Source organism: Anopheles stephensi, chromosome 2 (genome assembly GCF_013141755.1).
Source record: "Anopheles stephensi strain Indian chromosome 2, UCI_ANSTEP_V1.0, whole genome shotgun sequence".
NCBI lineage: Eukaryota > Metazoa > Arthropoda > Insecta > Diptera > Culicidae > Anopheles > Anopheles stephensi.
This window is the reverse complement of record NC_050202.1, coordinates 49,065,453-49,078,975: the sequence shown is the minus strand read 5'-3', so window position 1 is coordinate 49,078,975 and position 13,523 is coordinate 49,065,453. Positions and strand designations below refer to the sequence as shown.

Below are 13,523 nucleotides of genomic sequence, written 5' to 3'. Positions count from 1 at the left end.
CGGTGTTGCGTGCGCGTGTGTGTGGGTTCACAGCTTCACAGTGTGCTGGGCGTAGACAGGAAAAATTGTGATGTAGTTCGAACCGGTGCGAAAAGGGAATGATCCTTACGGGACATGTGGGCCAGAAAGGATCACATTTTACACTATCAAATGTATAGGAATCCGATTCTCTCCATGCGTGCAATAAACACACACACGGCCTAACTTTTCGACCTTATGTGACAGCTAGTTTAAACACCCGAGAATGTTTTCAGATTAAAATCCACCGCTAAACGATTTAAACGCGATGTTTAACGGTGGGTAAGATGAATAAGGTCCTGTTGCAATCCGTGTGCTGAACAGCCGCACAATACTCAACCATTATCGCACACAACCGAGCATTTGTTCGATTCAGTCTTTATTTACAGATATTTATTTACAATTCGTAAAGAATCTGCTTATCGTTTTAACACTCGACAAGTGTTTGTTACAAGTGTGAAGGGGGGAAAAAAGATGCCGAATTGCTGAGATGGCTTGAGAACCGTTCGAATTTGCTGCAGGGAATCTTCTTCCAATCAAAGATTTCCTCATCGGGCTCTCGTCAACGTTTCGCCTCCTGATTGTACGCCCGATCGCCGGGCCGGGCGTACGGTTTTCTATAATCCTGGCGCGACGCACTGTGGTTCCGATGGTTTCGGTAGCCATCATCGCGACCACCACCACCACCACCGCCACCCGATCGATAATCATGGTGACGGTAGTTTCTGTCATTCTGCCGATTGCGTCCATCACGGTTATTAAAAGGTCCTCCCCGCCCTCCGCCTCTTCCATCCCAATCGTTAAACCGCCTTTCCCCTCGCCATTCAACATTACCGCCTCCTCTTGCACCTCCGCCTCCTCCCCCATGATGGCCACCACCACGCCGGCTGTTCCACGGGTGCACTACGGGCGGCGGTTTCGATTCGCGCTGACAGTGAGCCATAAACTCTTCGTCCAGATCCGTAAAGCGGTGCGTAAACTCATTTTCGCACTCCTCCATAAACGCTTGCTCTTCCGGAGAAAGGATGTTGATGTGCCGCTTCGGGTCAACCATCGTGTATCCCGCGGATTTTTCGAAAGCAACCGTGCGTGTGTGTCAGTGGTTGTCCCGCAGCACCTTCTCTATCATAAGCAATGAGTTTACGTCTGAAAGGAGACAAAGGCATGTGGGTGGTGTTTAATGCCATGTGGTTAGCGATAAGGAATCACCCATTGTGCGGTACGTACATCCTTCGGTGATAATGTTTTGAAAGATGAGAGCGTAGAAACCGGCGTTCGATGGGAAACTTTGCTCTGCGGTCGCAGTCTCGACAGGTTCGAACATCCACCCAAGCAGAGTGTGGCACTTGGGGCATACACAAACCTTCCAAGCGTACCCAGGGAACCAGGTCGATTTGTGTGTCCACTGCAACGCGGGGAAAACAGTTAGCAAATGGATAATCGATAATGCAGCAGCGGGTGTGACGACGGTGCCGTGCCGTGCACGCCACTAAAGCCACCAGATAATTACCGGATGGATCTTTGCGCAGGACGCTTGCTTGACGAGAAAGATGTGAAACCGTATGCCGAGTGGATTCCGCACTTCCTGCACCAGCACGGACCGGGTCTCGGTAAATGTGTGGTTCGTCGCGCTTAGTGCCAGCGGGCTATATTTGTCAAAGGCTAGGTTCGCTACGCTGACATCATTTCCACAGGTGCGGCATATCAAAAAATCTACAAAGAGGGGAACGTGGATGTAAAGTTTTAAGTTGCCGGTTGAAAAAAACACGCCTCTTCTGGTGGCCGCCACAGGGTAGCATTGTACCTCAACGCACTGCTTTCCTCGTCGGGCACAGAAGAACACAATCTGCTTTGCAATGGACCGCACTTACCTTCTATCACGGTTTCCTCCTCGATGCTGTGGTCTGCTGAAGAGCCGCACGCAAATAGCAAAACTAGTAAAAAGATGAAAGAAATTCGCATAAATTTATGCTTTTGATCGCACTTCATTGGATAGCATTTCAGAATGGGATATTTTTCGGAAAAGAAAAGTCAAAAACAATGGTAGGGATGGGTGCGCGCCGTCAGTGTGTCAGTCGGTTGACAGTTCCCACTGGTCCTGTCGAGCAGTTTCCGCACAAGGTCCTCAGCTTTGTACCCAATTTTGTGCTCGTGTGCAACATTCCATATTGCTATCCCTCTTTGCCAGTACGGCAATGATCGTCTGTGCTGCTCTGTCAATTTTTCCACAGCCTGTGTCGATGTGTATACGTGTGTATGCCACTGCTCGACCGTGTAAACGCGCGGTATTGGTATGTATTGTCGCGTCGGTGTAGACTTGACAGGTACGGTGCCGGCACGGAAACAAACCATTGGCCGCAGTTGCTGTTATGGATTAGAATTGTGTTTAGGCAAAGCAAATTTGCCAGCCAAAACATCCGCGTCACGTCGAGATCGCTCCTATATCGGAAGGACCGTCGCATTAATCAATTGTGTTAAAAATTTGCGGGAAAAACGTAGTGCAATGAAAGCCTTTGGCACTCTTTCGGAGCCGGCGTAGGAAGCTTCCGGATGTGTTTCGGAGCCGGCATCGGATACTATCGGAGTGTTTAAAGAGGCGGATGAGGTCTCTGAGGGCCAAAGCCTCTTTTAATAAATGATTTAAAAAAGAGCTGTTTTGTTTGTGAAGCAAATAGTGGCAAGGCGAAAGAAAACACATATCACAATACATACAAACAGCGTGATCACACACACATGTATACCCCTGGAGCGCAAACGCTCACGCACACCACCCCATAAGCCCGAATCCAAACGTCCTCAGAATGTCCTCAGCCCATGTAAAAACGTCCTCAATTTTGTATGGCCGGCGGGCTTGTGACACAAAATTAGGACGTTGCATGCGGATTCGAGCACTTGTATGACGAGTGGGTTATGACTCGATTCGATCCGCGGAACAGTTTGTCGGATCACATAGGGCGAGAAAAGGACAACTGTACAGTTCAAACATTTAAAATGACCGTTATTATGCTATAACAACAGCAAAAAAATACGAAAAAGTCTATCGCGAGGTAGTTTTTGTTAGTATAAGGAATGAATTATAAACGCATTAAATGCATCGTCAAATGCAGACCTAACCCACTCAATAATCCACTATCTTTTGTATGATTTTTGTACTTAAACAAATAGTGCTGCGTTGTCAGTTGATGTGAAGCGTAAAATGACGATTATAACTAAGAGAAAATCTGGGAAAGAGTGAGGCATTTTCGTCGATTCAACAATGTTGTTAAACGTTTATTCGTTTTACCTCGATGGACAAGTGACCCCTTTCGATTTAGAAATAGAAACAAGGTTGGTGAGATGTGCTGGCGGAATCCCGGCTCCAATAACCTTGTTGACACCAGTGAAGACACGGCACGAGGGAAGTAATACATGGGTTAGAGGAGCTAAACACTGGATGATGGCTAGCATTGCCCGGGTTTCGGGGAGTCAATAATCCTGGCAGCCGTCGAGGAGTCTCGCGGTATAGAGGGATACTCTGGATTGGGCGACTCGCTCTCGTGAGAAAGGCAGATCGATTAGCAAACATTAGCTGTACACCACATGTAGTAGAATCTCAGCTCAAGCGTCAAGTAGGAACTGAAAAAGGTGATCGTTTTTTAAATACATCCAAATTTTCAGTTAATATCCGTAAGGCCGCCCGGGACCAGCTAATAAATGTTGTTTCTCGTAAGCTTTTTTTATACCAAACACAGATTTATTGATACATTTGTCTCCACGCTTCTTATCGATCTAAATGACTTAAAATCCACGAATCTACATCATCACATCACATGTACAACTTGCTTACATTTATTAATCACTATCCCGCCAATCGTTGGTTAAGCACTTGGTAGAAACAGCTCATCGTACGGAACGTTTTCAAACACGTTCGTTATGATCGCGCGGAATATTTTCGTAAACGCACCGATGATGGCGGGCTTCAGCTCCTTCAGGATGTCCTCCCAGTTATCGTTCAGGAACTGGTTCATATTGTCGCCCAGCGCCTTATCGCCGTTGAACAGGTTTGTCAGATGCATGTAGAACCGGGTCGTATCGAACGTGGCCTTAATTTTGTTCATCTGATAGTACTCCTTGCCATTCTCTCGCTTCTCCAGCCCACCGTTCCACTTCATCAGGAAGTCACAGTTGACCATGGTCATATTGCTGGCCCCTTCGCCCTGGATCGGTAGGATAAGTACCTTCCCTTTGATTTTATAGCTGCCAACTAGTGATGCCACTGGCAGCAGCAGGTTCATCTCCATCACGTTCGGGCTCGTGGTGAATCCTCTGTTTAAGGGGGAAGAAAATGGAAAACACGATCGTTTGAATTGATCATCCAGAGAGTTGGAGTAAGCGGCACACTCACTTAGCCTTTTTCACAAGCACATCCTTAAATCCGGTAATGTCCACGTTCTTGAAGTTTAGCACAATGTTAACCGGGCCCGTACCCTGCACAATGTCCATCTCGTCAATGCGCAGTGGGTCCAGCGCGGCGAGCCCTAGCCCGGGTACGCCATCCTGGAACTTGTGGAATGTGTCCGTTATCGCTTGCACGATGCATGGTTCGTCGGCCGGTTTACAGCGACTGTACGTGGCAGCTGCAAATGGCGGGTAAGAAAAAATTACTTCCATGAACGCCTTTCCCTTTTCCACTTCTATATAGGAAAGTTAATCATCGCAATTAGACGCTAAACGTAAGCATTCTAAAAAAAAACTCATCGCACTTGAGTCGTTAGCAAATGTCGACTGTTCATCACTGCCTGTGCCGAGTGGATACGAAACGTGTCGCATCTGCTATCACGACGAGACATCACACATTCGGTAGGGCCGACGATCCGGAAGCAACAAGAAGCACCGGAGCCGGTTTTTCGGTGAGGAAGTTCAGTGATTAGTTTCCACGACCGGTCCTGTGCACGTGCCACGATCGGCCGTGGCAATGGCAATAAAAGCTGGTGATTTCCGTTTCGTAGAATCGATGCCGGTTTTACGAGTGAGGCATCATCAGGTAGGTGGTGATGCATTTTTGATGCAGGTAGAAGAGATATTCACTACTATTTAAGCAAACTAGTCTAAAAATTTTAATTTATACTTCAACTGAGATGAAGTTATTCTTGAGATTTAGATCTCTGGAGACTCTAGCCTAAACAAGCGATTTTATATAGATACATCACACGCGTGAGACTTCACTAGTTCTAGCAATACGTACGCAATTTGATACCACTGGCTAACGCCACCAATCCTGACAGAAGCACACCAAAAATCACCAAACTATTCATGGCGCGATTGCGACGAACAGTACAGTACAGTACAGTAACAACACGATCGATACAGTGGACACTAGATCAACTGAAGCTGCTGTTCGCACCCGTGCGTCGTTGGCGCGAAAGTCAAAGTGAACCTGAATGGAAGCTGCCCGGCCAGCGCCGGTCTTATATATGATAGCGCCGGTGAGCGCCGTCGTCTATCGTTGTTTTCTATTTGTCGTCCGCGGTAGGTACTGCTGCTCCTTCCACCACCACCACCACCCGTCTGTCCCATGCTGGAACGATTGGACGGGATCGGTTCTTACGCTGCCATTAGCGCCTCGTTTCCAGCGACTACGACGTACGTCATAGCACCGGCAGAACAGGTTGCGATGATCTTTTGCCTGGATCGCTGATCGCGGAGACGACACGCCCGAGACGCGTTCCTCGCAACCTATTGTGACGGGGGAGTGACAAGCGCAACGGCAAAAGATTGCAAACAAAGCCGGCAGACAGCAGGAGGGGCAGGCATCAGCAACGTGAATGATCAAACGTTGCTTTCAGTTCTTCGCCGCGTCCTGCAGCGCGAGAACAGTCTAATAACAGGATAGGCCGAACCTTATTTACACACCGAACGTCCAAGGAAGGTGACTTGCCTACAAGTTGGGGGTTGTTTTTTCTTCTTCTTGCTTTTGATTGAACTGCATCACACCTTGAGGTGCTGCTAGAGTCCTCTAAATTAAGTAATCTTTTCTAATCTGACAGTTGATATAGTTTTTTTCACTGACTGATCAAATGGCGATCGTGTGCATGGAGGTGCTGAGCTTATGAAGCTAAAGAGCATACAAGGGTGAACCTTAGTTATGACATTGGGGTTTCTCCTCATTTGAAGTTGGCCTTCCCTTAGAACTCTGGGAATTCTTGCAAAAAAACTACCAGAGTTGACAGCTACTTCAGCTTGATCTAGAATCTAATGGATGTAAGTAGAAAATGACATTCGAGCGCACGTACGCCCGTCCGACGGTGGTTATGCCATCGGGCTCGGTGCCATATTATCCCCCGAAATGATAACAGTAATTATCGAAGATCGGCAAATGATCGGGAAAAGTAAAAAGCCCGCAACAGCAGTGCACTGCCAAGGTTCGTGACTTATGCGTCATGCGTCGGTCTCATGTGAGATGAGACACGTTCCATCTCATCAGCCTCATAGGACCAGTCACTCGGACGTCGGTTCAGAATTCAGCAGCTAGTGCCGGTGCGTTCTATCGACGATCAGGGACACAAAAAGGTTAATGAAAAATCTCAGTCTCAGCACGTGCTACTTCTGGGGGAAGGGGGTTCTGACCGGATGCCTACCAGGAGATGCGTTAGTTAACCCGCCAACGAGCTTCGGACTGCTTCGGCCCCAAAAAACCGCAACCCGCGTTACGGTGGGCAAGTAATTGGAAGTACTTTTAACTGTGGCAGGCAATCGGGAATGAATGGAAGGAACGATCTTTCACTGAGCAAGATGACTTTAATTGCTCAGGTTGTTTACATTCACAGGAAATGGGCAGTGCATGGGAAGATGGGGTTTGAATGGGTTTATTAGTATGGCTCCGCCGGAGGCCCACTTCGGAGTAGATAAAAAATGGCAGATAGTGTACCTAATGAACTCTCGTTACCCGAGGGAACAGCACCGTAGTAAGGTGGTAAAGGTCGGTAAACAAATCAAATCGAAGCCACGTGCTCAACCCGTCTAAGCTGTTCCAGGTTCCAGCATAATCTTTCAATAACTCGAAACTTGCGGGCAGATGGTGAGCGAAACTTTATGCAGGAAGTACAACGGCGCCGTGCTGTTGTACGGCGCTTTTTTAACGGCCGTTCATTGCCGTTCACTTGGGATATTTGTGCCGCGTTAATCATGCGTGCGATGCTGTGCGCCGTTTTGTAAAGTAATACATTCAATCTAGCAGCCATGTTGTGTGTCTCGTCTCCATCGGTGGTAGGCAAACCAGAAGGCAATGGCAATCGAATCGAGCAGTGAGACAAGTTTCCGTTTGAAACTGTCACGCTAGGGTGGTTGGATCGTTCAAAATAGGAAACCCACCGTTATGCGGAATCGTATCCATGCAGGCGTATGGATGTAACTAGTAACATGCAGGAAGATGTTAGAATAGAATTTAACTAAGGTTTCTGATTATATTATTTTGCAATTAACATTACCGCTCTCTGTATGGTATGCTGTTGGATAGATTTATATAGAAGAAAGGGACAGCTCTAAGCGCCATGAAACATCGTGAACTCAGCGTTGAATGCATATACAGGGTCCAGTGCCAGTAGAATAAGACGACCGATTTTTTTACAATCGTAAAATTGACGTTGTAATACTGATTTAAAAAAAAAATGACAAAATTTAGATAAGGATTTTGAAAGATCGATCCTATCTTTGGATCAAACAAGATATCGATTCTGAGTAACGTTTTATATTTATCTTGCCCAAAACATACAATAAGCGAAGGCTATATGTTATATGTAAAGATTGACCAATTTTTTTCTGCCAATTTTGAGGCATTCTGGTTTATAGGTTTAAATAAGTTTTTATAGGTATTTCCGTACGAGTTTAATCATTAGGTTTTCTCCTGGTTTTGATGGAATATTCCTATTTTTAGCGCGAGCAAATGATTAAAAACACTGTAAAAGGTGTATTTGTTTAACGAAAAATATTTCAAACAATTTTCTACTCTTACTCTGGTTAAATTTTGTTATAGAAAGTAGTTAAACAATTAAATATATGTTGCCCATTTTGGACATCAAACTGGCAGATTTGGACGTCTCTCGAAGATCGCTCTGTATTTGCACAGGGTTGAGCTGTCAAAAATCAACATTTACCTGGTACCTATTTTTGGCGGGCTATAAAGTTAAAAGTGAATCATCTATCGCATTTTTTAAAATTCAATGAGCTTTAAATAAATTTCATTTTTGAACCATTTTATTGTTCCGGGCGGTCCGGTGGCCGAGGCGACAGCGGCGCCGGTCTTCACACGGCAGGGCCGGGGTTCAAATCCCATCCAGACCGCCTCCCCGTACGAAAGGCTGACTACTTTTCTACGGGTAAAATTAAGTCACAGAAAGCCAGAAATGGCAGGCCGAGACCTCTCGAGGTTGTAGTGCCACAGAAGAAGAAGAAGAATTGTTCCGGAAAATCGCAAACCCAATTTCTAAGACGCTAGTTTACTAAATCGCAAAGCCTGCCGAACTATCCTTTTATACTTCTTCAATGTTTTTTTTAATCGATGTGGTCTATTTTTTAATAAAAATGAAACAGATGTACAAAATTGACATTTTGATTATGTTTTTTTTTCCAAATTTTGGTATGGTAATATCTAGGAGAAGTATCGATAGCAATAATTTCAAGATAGGATAAAAACTGGTCTTATCCCATTTTTTTAATTCATCACTGTAGATGGAAAAAGCTGAAGGAGAAGCATGATCTTTTTTTTTTATTAGAATGCGAATTTAAACTACCTTTTGTTAGTTTATCTGGAGACAATTCTTTTAGACCTTTAGTATTTTTAACGTCATTTACTGCGAATCTCTTAAAACGTCAGGTAGTTAGAATCACTGTAAGTATGGAAGACAGAGATAATGGATAATATTATTCAGGTTCTTTTAAAACGCTATCTAAAATCGTATATCCAGAATTTATTTAACACTGCTCTAACCTCTTTGGAATCGTTCCCTTCTATCCAAGATAGTAAAGATATAAACTGGCACAGAGCCTCACACTGAAGTAAGCTTTTGTGTCGCCTCACACAACTGACAGACCGCTCTTTGTGTGAAACATAAGTGAATCTTCCTATAGGAAAACGAGTTGATGGGTCTGAGAAATGCAATATTACTTACAGATTTAGAAGCCGTTAGCGACTACTCCGACATGACCCAATAGGTCATTTTACAAAAAGAGGCGATTTAATAATAATTAATAACATTTAAGTTAAGTTGCTATGAATAGCCAATAAGTTATGGAAATACTATTGGGGCGGTCCAGTGTCCGAGGCGATAACGGCCCCTCGGACGGTCTTCACACGGCAGGACCGGGGTTCAAATCCCTTCCCGACCGCCTCCCCGTACGTAGGGTTGACTACTTTACTACGGCTATAATAAAGTTACAGAACGCCTGATATGGCAGGCCGAGACCTCTCGAGGTTGAAGTGCCAAGAAAGAAGAAGAAGAATATGAAGTCTAAGACATTTTTTACATCTAATGATCTCCTAAGGTTGTGTCGGCCATATGTAGAAGCATACACTGTCTAGTTACGCCTAATTAGCTGAACTAGAAAAGCACCTCTACATCTCCTAGTGCACAACTTCAACTGATCAGTTAAAGAATCAAGAGGTGAGATTGCTTTCTGAATGCCATATTCGACATTTTTTTGTGGATCTAACAGTCTCGAGTAAGCAATGTGGCCAGACCGTCCTTTATGAATAAAAAAAGAGTCTCTGGTCCCATATACTTCTTGGCCTTTCAATGCTGGTTTTCTTGAATTAGTTTACACGTAGCTGTATAGTTAGTCCTAAGCATGGAGAGACGCTTTTGACGAGATTCGATCCTGCTATGTGAAGAATGGTCACTGGAACGCTCCAAATCCAAAATGCAAATATGTTAAAAATACCTATAAAAATGAAGTAAGAAAACAATTTAAGGAGAATGTTTAATGATAGCGACGCACGTCACTGGTACGACAGGACATCAAATCCTATTCTATCCTTTCACCAGCGCTCAGGACTGACTAACCAGCGACGGTTGATAGCACACAGTCAAGCCAGGAATTTGCTGGCCAAAAACTGCCGAGCTGTTGTGCCAAAAACATGCTGCTTTGCTTGATTTACTGGACTTGATCAATCCAATGAGTAGTGGCCATTGTTGATACTGTAAACTAAAGATCATCTCAATTATTTTTCCTGAACCAAACAAACTTTTCTATAATTTTTTGTATTAATTTTGCAGCTATTACTCGTAAACTGCAAATTCTACAATACTTTTTTTTCATTTGAATGTAATTACAATGGTAATTTATTTCACTGCACCTTACAACTAATGATCCCCCTCGTTCTTATCACTCTCCCCCACACCGCTACGCTAGATAAAGCTCATTGTACGGTACTCGGTTGAAAACGTTCGTAACGACCGCTTCGAATATCTTCGTAAAAGCGGCCGATATCGCGGGCTTCAGCTCCTTCAGGATGTCCTGCCAGTTATCGTTCAGGAAAACGTTCATGTTATCACCGAGCGCCTTGTCGCCGTTGAACAGGTTGGAAAAGTCCATGTAGAACCGGCTCGTGTCGAAGTGCACCTTAAATTTGTCCACCTGGTAAAACTGTTTACCATTCTTGTCCACCAGCTTGCCGGTCCACTTGAGCGAGATATCACAGTTAACTGGAAAAAACAGCAATCGATTAAATATTGCCAGCGTTTCCTTGAGACGGGACAATGAAAGCTGCTTACCCATCGTCATATTGCTGGCACCTTCGCCTTGAATGGGAAGGATCAACACTTTGCCATTGATGCGATATCCTCCGACGAGCGTTGCGACCGGAACGAGCAGGTTTAGGTCCATCTTGGTAGGGTTGGAAGTGAATCCACTGTCGAGATGAAGATTAAAGTCACCCGAATTAGTCTCTAAAGCTTTTAGAAGAAGGTATAGAACAGTACCTGGCCTTCTTAATCTGTGCGTGCTGGAATCCGAGCAGGTCCACCTTCTTGAAGTTCAGCACAATGTTGATCGGTCCATCGCCCTGCACGATGTCCATTTTATCGATGCGCAACGGATCCAACGGTACCAGCCCGATTTCCGGTACGCCCTTGTGGAAGTTACGGAAGGTGGCGGTGATAGCCTCCAGCAGACAGTTACCATCTTCCTGCTGGCATCTCGAGAAGGAAGCAGCTGTAAGTAAGCAGCGTGGGTGAAAACCCCAAGTTGTTATCACATCACTAGTTCAGCAAAACCACAACACAACAACTTCATCAAATATATCAACTAATAACTGGCCGTCAACAGAGGGGGAAAGGATATGCAAATCCACCGCACAGCTCATTGGTGAGAAACGCCATTAACAGGCATTCGATGTTTCCATTAGCGGTGGCTCATTTGCCACGAAACGGTGGTAAAACAATTAGCAGCACGTGGTACAGTTTCAAGCTCAGGTCACATGGAGATTTCTCGCATACGGATACGCAACCTCAACGCTAAAACGCCCGGCGGCCATATTGTTTCGCTAATGAGAATCATACTATTCAAATCGTTTTCGAAGCGGTGTACTAACTACACCTCGGTCCGATCCTGTTTGAAGGCATGTGTTCTTGATCTGAGCTGAGAATAAATTGCTTTCCACACGCAACACGTTGCAGTGATTGTTTCTGAACGTATGATCACCAAGAGATCAGCACTGAGTGACTTGCTTTGTTCCTAAGCGATTAGTTTGCTGCGTTAGAATGTCTTGAACTTTACTCTGGTGCTGGGGGACCTGTCCTACTATAACTGAATTCTTCTGTATGGGATACGATCAGTAGGACACTTTTTAATCTAGATCACTAGAACCGGAGGACTTCGATCTTAACTCGAGTATATCAATGACTATAAAAAACGACGACCTTCCCCATCCAACTGCCGTCTGATTCATCCTCATTATGCTCACGATTCACTCACCTGCGGCTCAAGTTTACCGAACAACAACAGAAGCCGCAAACAGCAGGCGGAGGACAACTCCCGCACATCAACTGTCTAATTTTGTGTTAATTTCCTCCTAATTTCGTCAAGGGCGCAATTCCAGCCCGAGATGCGTCAGGCGCGATCAAATATTGGCGAAACGAATTAAAAGCAATCCCTCACATGCTGTAGCTCCCTGCGCCATATTTACTCTTGGTTCAGAAATTCACCTCCCAAAAACCTTACCACGACACACTGACACTGATATGGTGACGTAAAACCAATGTTCTTAATAGACAAAAACATACGTACGGAACTTGGCGGCCGAAACGTTACCGATGATGGCGACGGTAAGCACTAGCAGGAGAGCAATTTGATGCTTCATGTTGACTTCACCACACAAAACGCACTTTAGACGCACCGGGTAATGTGTTGCGATCGGGCAGCGGATGATCAAAACCGTCACGCGACTAGCCGTCAGCACCGATTGCACGATACGGACTGGTACGCTACGGTACCGTGGAGATCTATCTTATATGCGCGTCGCCGGTCTCGACGTTTTGCGAATCAATCGCGATTTGCCGATAAAACAAAAGGCGTACGGCCACAACCACACAGCCTAAAGTTTATAAAACAAATCCACACACGCACACCGTCGCGTTGGCGCCTTGTACGACTCCGGTTTGTGGTGCGTAAAGCGCTGGTGGTGGGCTCTCACAGCATCAGGATCGCTTGGTGGTGAGCGAAGTGGCGATCTGTGAGCCTAACGAGACGGGACAGGCTTGTCAAGTGTGTGCTTTATGCTGGTCCGGGGTCAGAGGTATCTGGTGGGTGGGTTGTAGAGCTTTTGCCTTTGCCTTCGTAACCCCCCCGTAAGACCCAGACACCACAGATGTGAGGTTAACCTTCTCCCACCAGAGTAGGGAGCCGTTTGGGGCTATATCGGTGTATGATAGTGATGGAGTAGCGGATCGCTTCCTTACATCGCTTACACGGGCAACAACGGAAGGATTCGGTTATTCGACAGGCTAACCTGCCGGTGCTGGTGCCGTTGTACTTGAACTTGAGACGGACAGTTACTGCTAAGGGAGGTAAGTAAGATTCGTCAACGTGCTCTTACGATTATCTGTAGTTGAATGGTTGGATGGCTATCATGTTGAGTATATATCAGGTAGCGGAGTTTCGCGATAGCGACAGCATGATTTGCGAGAATTTTAACTAATTATCCATATCCGAGGAAGTTAAGCCTTAAAGAAGTTGCTACCGGAGATTTTTATTCGTAAAGACGTTGAATCCGAATCGGAGACTTCTTGTGAGGTACCTACTAATGATCAGTTACGATCGGGTAATTAGTGATAAATTAGTTGGCTTGCATTAGTCCTCACGCATTACCCTTTTTTTGCTTTGAAGTCTTTGTTAGCTAGTAACGCTGGGTGCATTGACCGTAGCGTGACACAAAAGGACATTGCATTCAGCCCAGAAGAAGAAGCTAATTAATGAAGCTCCCTAGCGGATAAATCACGATAAGATATGTAGATGTGATAAATAAGAACAGA

The 13,523-nt window shown here is 45.3% G+C and overlaps 3 protein-coding genes across 3 annotated transcripts; all 3 read right to left on the bottom strand.

The window, feature by feature from the left end:
- Nucleotides 1–378: 378 nt before the first annotated feature.
- LOC118508372 lies at nt 379–2,055 on the bottom strand. Its single transcript, XM_036048106.1, has 4 exons — nt 1,890–2,055; nt 1,529–1,731; nt 1,246–1,423; nt 379–1,164 (listed from the first exon to the last, which is right to left on the bottom strand). The coding sequence occupies exons 1-4, from the start codon at nt 2,005–2,007 to the stop codon at nt 1,115–1,117; spliced, it is 549 nt and encodes a 182-aa protein (XP_035903999.1). The 5' UTR covers nt 2,008–2,055; the 3' UTR covers nt 379–1,114.
- Nucleotides 581–1,072, bottom strand: LOC118502405 (RNA guanine-N7 methyltransferase activating subunit). The gene has a single exon (XM_036034628.1). The coding sequence runs from the start codon at nt 1,070–1,072 to the stop codon at nt 581–583; it is 492 nt and encodes a 163-aa protein (XP_035890521.1).
- Nucleotides 2,056–3,809: 1,754 nt separating the features above from the next.
- LOC118502404 lies at nt 3,810–12,486 on the bottom strand. The gene is made up of 8 exons (XM_036034627.1): nt 12,280–12,486; nt 10,974–11,205; nt 10,767–10,903; nt 10,397–10,697; nt 5,435–5,575; nt 5,243–5,379; nt 4,403–4,634; nt 3,810–4,323 (listed from the first exon to the last, which is right to left on the bottom strand). The coding sequence occupies exons 1-8, from the start codon at nt 12,350–12,352 to the stop codon at nt 3,876–3,878; spliced, it is 1,701 nt and encodes a 566-aa protein (XP_035890520.1). The 5' UTR covers nt 12,353–12,486; the 3' UTR covers nt 3,810–3,875.
- Between the last annotated feature and the right edge of the window lie 1,037 nt (nt 12,487–13,523).

What these genes read in the sequence shown, in the direction of transcription:
- LOC118502405 (XM_036034628.1), bottom strand. Translation starts at nt 1,072, where the DNA reads ATGGTTGACCCGAAGCGGCACATCAACATCCTTTCTCCGGAAGAGCAA.
- LOC118508372 (XM_036048106.1), bottom strand. Translation starts at nt 2,007, where the DNA reads ATGAAGTGCGATCAAAAGCATAAATTTATGCGAATTTCTTTCATCTTT. An exon ending in CCTGCGCAAAGATCCATCCG is followed by an intron (nt 1,424 to 1,528) that starts GTAATTATCTGG and finishes CCCGCGTTGCAG; the next exon opens with TGGACACACAAATCGACCTG. An exon ending in AAACATTATCACCGAAGGAT is followed by an intron (nt 1,165 to 1,245) that starts GTACGTACCGCA and finishes GTCTCCTTTCAG; the next exon opens with ACGTAAACTCATTGCTTATG.
- LOC118502404 (XM_036034627.1), bottom strand. Translation starts at nt 12,352, where the DNA reads ATGAAGCATCAAATTGCTCTCCTGCTAGTGCTTACCGTCGCCATCATC. An exon ending in CGTTTCGGCCGCCAAGTTCC is followed by an intron (nt 11,206 to 12,279) that starts GTACGTATGTTT and finishes GCTTACTTACAG; the next exon opens with CTGCTTCCTTCTCGAGATGC. An exon ending in GCCGGGCAGCTTCCATTCAG is followed by an intron (nt 5,380 to 5,434) that starts GTTCACTTTGAC and finishes CAGCTTCAGTTG; the next exon opens with ATCTAGTGTCCACTGTATCG.